At 36.2% G+C, this 5,808-nt stretch overlaps 1 protein-coding gene and 1 pseudogene across 1 annotated transcript; one reads left to right on the top strand and one right to left on the bottom strand.

Moving 5' to 3' along the window:
• Positions 1 to 1,325: 1,325 nt before the first annotated feature.
• Positions 1,326 to 3,833, bottom strand: LOC137818986 (lectin-domain containing receptor kinase VI.4-like). Its single transcript, XM_068622668.1, has one exon. It carries the CDS (start codon positions 3,442 to 3,444, stop codon positions 1,456 to 1,458), a length of 1,989 nt encoding a protein of 662 aa, XP_068478769.1. The 5' UTR covers positions 3,445 to 3,833; the 3' UTR covers positions 1,326 to 1,455.
• A 1,243-nt stretch (positions 3,834 to 5,076) lies between these two features.
• On the top strand, positions 5,077 to 5,183 carry LOC137819908 (small nucleolar RNA R71; annotated as a pseudogene).
• The last annotated feature ends 625 nt before the right edge of the window (positions 5,184 to 5,808 follow it).

Below are 5,808 nucleotides of genomic sequence, written 5' to 3'. Positions count from 1 at the left end.
TTACTAAAAAATTATGGTTATATTTCTAAGCAAGTGAGGTGGATCTTAATTACCACTTAAATACAAAGAACTAGCATAATAGAAAAATGAATCCTGCATAACAGCAAAATTTTTGTAGAATTAATGGTTGGGAATGGTTGGGAATGAATTTTCCACAACATTCAAATAAAACCTTCAAATAAAAAATAACCAAAAAAATTCCATAACATTCACCAAAAAAATACCATAAACATTCAGCCAACATTTCCTTAAAAGAAACAAAACACATTGCCAAGTGAAAGAGAATCACCTTTAGGGTTTCACCTTCGGCAAAGCCTCTGCCTCATCACCACGAATACCTCCAACAACAGTGATAGTAGTGTTTGTCAATATTCACTTACTCAAACTAGAATGGAGAGGTAGAAGATACTTACAATTAGAATGGAAGAAGCGAACTGGGAGAAAAATGCAGAGAGAACAACGCACGCGGAGAAGAACGCAGGGGAGAAGAACCCTAAACTCAATGCACGGGAGAAGAACCCTAAATTTAGCACACATGAGAACAAGGAACGAGAGATGAAGAACTATGACAACATAGATGAAAAACGAGAGATGAGCACGTACACAAGAGAATGAAGAATTAGTTTATTTTGTTTACCACCACGCCTTTTTCAAAAAAACTTCATATTAAATAAGATAATGTCCCTTAAATTGACATAAATGTGCACTTTAAAATTGTGTAGGTTATGGGGACACAAATCCAAATAAAATATAATTTACTATTTTAATTCTTAAATTTTGAAAATTTGTACCGTAGGCTAAACCTACACTTAATGTTTATTATTTGTTTTAATAAATGCATAGCTTGTGTCCCTTCTAGTTTGTCATTGTATAGTTGTTTCAAACTATTTAATGGTTCAAAACCCCGTCTGATGAGTATTATTTTCTGTAGAAGAACTTATGTTTTCGATTGTCTAGCCCTTTTGTTTAATTTTGTGTAACTAACTATTGATAGCTCATGTTATTTTAAAAATGAACCATTTATACACATGTTTAGTTTGTATGAGAAATGTCTTTGGTGGAAAGTTGTAAAACAATTACTTTTGTCTTGTACTTAAGAACTTAAACTTGATAATTATTATTTAACGCAAGAGTTGAGAGTTTTAATATTATGAAGATTCAGAAGAAACTTCAAATTATAAATCTCATAAATTATCATAATGAACTATGTCTGGATGTAGACAGATTATAGTCGAACAACTTCACGTTTACGTTATCTATTAAAGTGTGTTTCTCCTTCACATATATATATATATCTTGGTACATGAAATAGCCATATCAGAGAATTTGAGCGGAAATAATGAATTTGTACAAAATAGAGGTCCACCAATTTGTAGCAGTTAAGTCTCATAAATTGGGTAGAAACAATTAAAAGGGAATATGGTAAAAGGAAATTAAATAACAAATATTCTTTTGCTATCTGCCACTGGACATTGGATTCCTTTCAATGGAGGCTAAACTGTACGAGGATGAAGACATGGCTTCTGTAAAACCTAAGCTTGTTGTGCTACTTTGAGAATCATAGTATCTCCAATCAGAGATATCAGGAAAAGGGTCATCAAAGTTTAGGTACCTAGTAACTTGTTCGATAGAGGGTCTATACTCAGCTTTGTTTTGAGTGCATAGTAGACCCAATTTCAGAACCAACTCTACTTCCTCTTCATCATAAACAGAATCTAGCTTTGGATCAACCACTTCAAGAATCTGACCCAGTTGACAATTTTCAAGAACCCAATCCACCAAGAAAAACTGACCTGATGAACCAACAGGCCTTGTTCCAGCAACCACTTCAAGAAGTAGGACCCCAAATGCGTACACATCAGAGCTTGTAGATGCTTTTCCTGTCCTAGTTAACTCTGGTGCAATATATCCAATGGTTCCAACCACACTTGTTGTGTGTGACACTTGATCATGGCTACAAAGTCTTGCTAGTCCAAAGTCACCCAAACGAGCATTGAAGTCTACGTCAATAAGAATATTGCTAGATTTCACATCCCTATGGATCACCACTTGCTCCCATTCTTCATGAAGATACAACAGCCCAGCAACTACACCTTTGAGAATTTTGAATCTCTGGTCCCAATCCAAAACAAAGTTTTTGTTGAATAGGAGAGAGTCAAGGCTCCCATTCTGAATGTAATCATAAACTAGGAGGAGATCATTCTTGTGCTTGCACCACCCTTGAAGGTTCACCAAGTTCTTGTGCCTCAATCTTCCTAAGCTTTCAATCTCAGCTGCAAATTCCCTCATTCCTTGGGCTGGACTTCTCAGGATCCTTTTAACAGCAACCTCAGTTCTTGTGCTGGGTAACACCCCTTTGTACACAGAACCAAAGCCTCCAACTCCAATTTTTTGGCTCTCTATGAACCCCTTTGTTGCTAGGTGAAGATCTTTATATCTGAACCTATGAGGACAATCCATCTCCCAGTCCTCAAGAGTTTCAAATTCCATATATCTCTTATGGAGTGTTACAAAAAACAAAAGGCACAACAAGGTAAATGTCAAAGCAGCCAAGATGCCAATTATAACCTTTATCCAAGGAAAAGAGTGTGAGTCTTTCTCCTTTGGGGGTGGCTTTGGAAGTAGTGAAGCATCTAGTGGAGGGGCAACCCCATTCAATGCAAAGCTCCACCCCAGAATATAATGGGCACTTGCTTTGCTCTCACCTGTTGACGCAGAGAAACCAAAAAACATGCTTTCCTTCATGACAGACTTGATGTCAACAGCCTCGGATATAAGTGGTTTGCTTGGTTTTGGTTCCAAATAAGAGGCTATTGTGAGATTCAGTATTTCTGTTTCACCATCATATTCAATCCAAGCACAAACAGCGTCAGCCTTCTCCATGTTGAACTCTTCCTTTTTGCCATCTTTATAGTAAGCGGCAGGCTCAGATATATTTGAGGACATGCCATTTTTGTTCACCCCCACATGGTTTCCTACAGTGTCAGTGGCATCTTTGTAGCCATTCACTGTATCAAACTCAACCACAAAGATATGATTTGAGGAGTTCATATCATTATCAGAGTTGAAAAGACCAAGAAGATGGCCACCATCAGCTTCTGGGAATTGTGTTGAAGGAGCTATGGTGAAGGCAAGACCAAAACCACCAGGGCCAGAGCTTGGTGACACAATTGAGAAAACAAAGCATGTACTAAAGGAAAAAACCTTTGGCTGGAGGGATGAAGCATTTTTGTTATGTATATTAATGGATTTGTTATAGAATGCATGGCCAACAATGTTGGTTTCTCTTCTGGTAAGCTCGAGTCTACCTTGGTTGTCAACCTGTGCATTCGCTTCAAGGGTGATATTGCTTTCATTGAAGCCATGGAATATGAAGGAAAAAGCAGTGGAAGAAACTAGGAGAGTGAGAAAGATGAGAAGGCGAAACATAGCTTTTGGAGCCATTGGCACAAGTGGAAGATTTTTGTTGCCAAAAGATCTAAGCCAAGCATATACTTATTATAGCTAGGTTCAAAGCAAGTGGAAAAGGTCAAGAAAGAAACGTATGAGTAAGGGCCAAATAACATACAAGTGAGTGTGATACGATATAAATCATAGAACAAGAAAAACCGTTATTACCATTTGTGGTGAGTGGTTGAGAAAAAACAACAGGGTCTTATCGCCGTGATGGAAATGGGATTGAAATTTCTCTGCCATAAATTTCGTATCACAACGTGTTGAAGCTGTCAGAACTTAGAAATCTTCGTTTAGAGATTATCATGTGATGCAGATGAGACCGCAATTGACCAAAATTTTCATTTTTGTTTCTTCTGCTGCAATAACAATGAGGGTTTTTAGTAGCATGGCCACTTTTTATTTTTTTTTACTAAAATGGCGTCGTTTTTAGGATTTATGGATAAATAGTGTCAACTATTTTTATTTTTTGTAAAATCATCTCAAACTAAACTCTGCCATTTTAATATAATTTTATTTTTTTATAATAAAAAATATGTCTTACAACAAGTTCAAAATCTTAACGTTGAATTTCGAAAAGAACCAATACTTGAAGAGTGAGCAAAAAGATAGCACAGAGTTAATCATGCAAAGTTAGACACTCAACAATGACGAAAAGAAAAGAGTATATTTTTTTGAACTTTCTTATTGGGTAGAAAACTTATTGTCCCACAATTTGGATGTTATGCACATTGAAAAAAAGTATGGGATAGTGTGGTGTTTACATTGTTGAATGATAGTTTAAATAAATGTAAAGACAATCTAAAATGATTTACAACTTTGGGGTATTAGACTTGATCTTTAGTCTGATGAAAATGGTAGATATCTCTCTACTACATATACACTGAAAAATGCAAATAAAGATACATTTCTCAAAACTCTGAAAAACATAACTGTTCCAGATGGTTACTCTAGTAACATTAGCATATGCATTTCTATATTTATGACTGTCGCCATATTATTCTCGTGACTGGCCATAGTAGCTTTCATGAATTTCTCCAAAGTATCTTCCAATTTGTTAACTGAAGGATATAGGGGTTGTTATTGTTGTTGTTGGAAAGGATCTTGATTACTGGATGGACCACTATCTTGATTTCCCCCAAAATTTTGATTTTGATTGTTTCTCCAACCTTGAGAATAATTATTGTTATTGGAGAAACAACCTTTCCTTCCCTCATCACCCATGTAATTTACTTTTGCTTCAAATGAGTTGTTTTGATAGAAACAATGACCAATGGGATGACCACCTCCACAAAAATCACACTTGATTGATTGACTTTGGCTCTGAGATAATTGCATGGCTTGTATTTGTTGAGGCCACTTAGCCATTTGTGCGGTTAATGTATCAATCTGTTGTGTCAGAATTTTATTCTGAGCCAAGAGTGCATCTGAAGTCAACTCTAACAACCATTTCTTCTGAATACCTTGTCTATCATGTTGGACTTGATAATCAGTTGATGTCAATGTATCAATAATCCTTGTCGGTTGTTCTACATCAAGAGCCATCATTGTGCCACTAATTGCAGCATCTTTGTATCAGATCTAAGACCAATAAGAAATATGCTCAGTTGAGCAATATCTTCAAACCTATGATTTGGGCCTTTTCTAAGGATCATTTTGAATCTCTCTCATGCCTCACAAAAAGATTCATCTGCTCCTTGTTTCAACATAGAGATTTCAGACTTTACTTTGATGTAGCGAAAGATTGAAAAATATCTTTACACAAATTTTTCCTCTACATCCTTCCAGCTAGTGAGGTTCTGATTTGGAAGTGATTTGAGTCATCCCTTAGCCTTTCCTGCCAATGAAAAAGGAAACAAACGCATATATCAGCTGATTGAAAACCCATTGTTCCCACCAACTCATAAAATGTATCCAAATGTGTATATGGATCCTCCCGATCCATTGTTGTAAATTGATAAGTACTGATGAGAGTGAGAAAAACGGGTTTTATTTCCAAGGCCTTGGCGGTAGCAGGTATTGCAATACTAGGAAAATGCCTTGGCCCTGGATACATGACATAATGTCCTAGTGTCCTCTTAGGAGGTGGTGCTTGCTCTTCTGCCATGTTGCTTTCCTCCTGAAAAATATTAGTGGGAAAAGAAAAGTGGTTGATGATTCCTCCCTAGTGTCTCTTTGCCTCTCTTTTGTCTTTGTCTTTTTGTTTCTTTTAGCTACCCTTTCAATCTCTGCTTCAAATAATAATCGGTCTTTGGGAATTTGACCTCTCAATATCATATAAGAAAACTATTTAAAAGTTAGCACAAGGATTCTCTAGTAGTAACAATTTTTTTTAAAATAGATTCTCATAGATCC

Source organism: Phaseolus vulgaris, chromosome 10 (assembly GCF_000499845.2).
Source record: "Phaseolus vulgaris cultivar G19833 chromosome 10, P. vulgaris v2.0, whole genome shotgun sequence".
Classification (NCBI taxonomy): Eukaryota; Viridiplantae; Streptophyta; class Magnoliopsida; order Fabales; family Fabaceae; genus Phaseolus; species Phaseolus vulgaris.
Note: the sequence above shows the minus strand (reverse complement) of the source record. Positions and strands in the feature narration are given on the sequence as shown.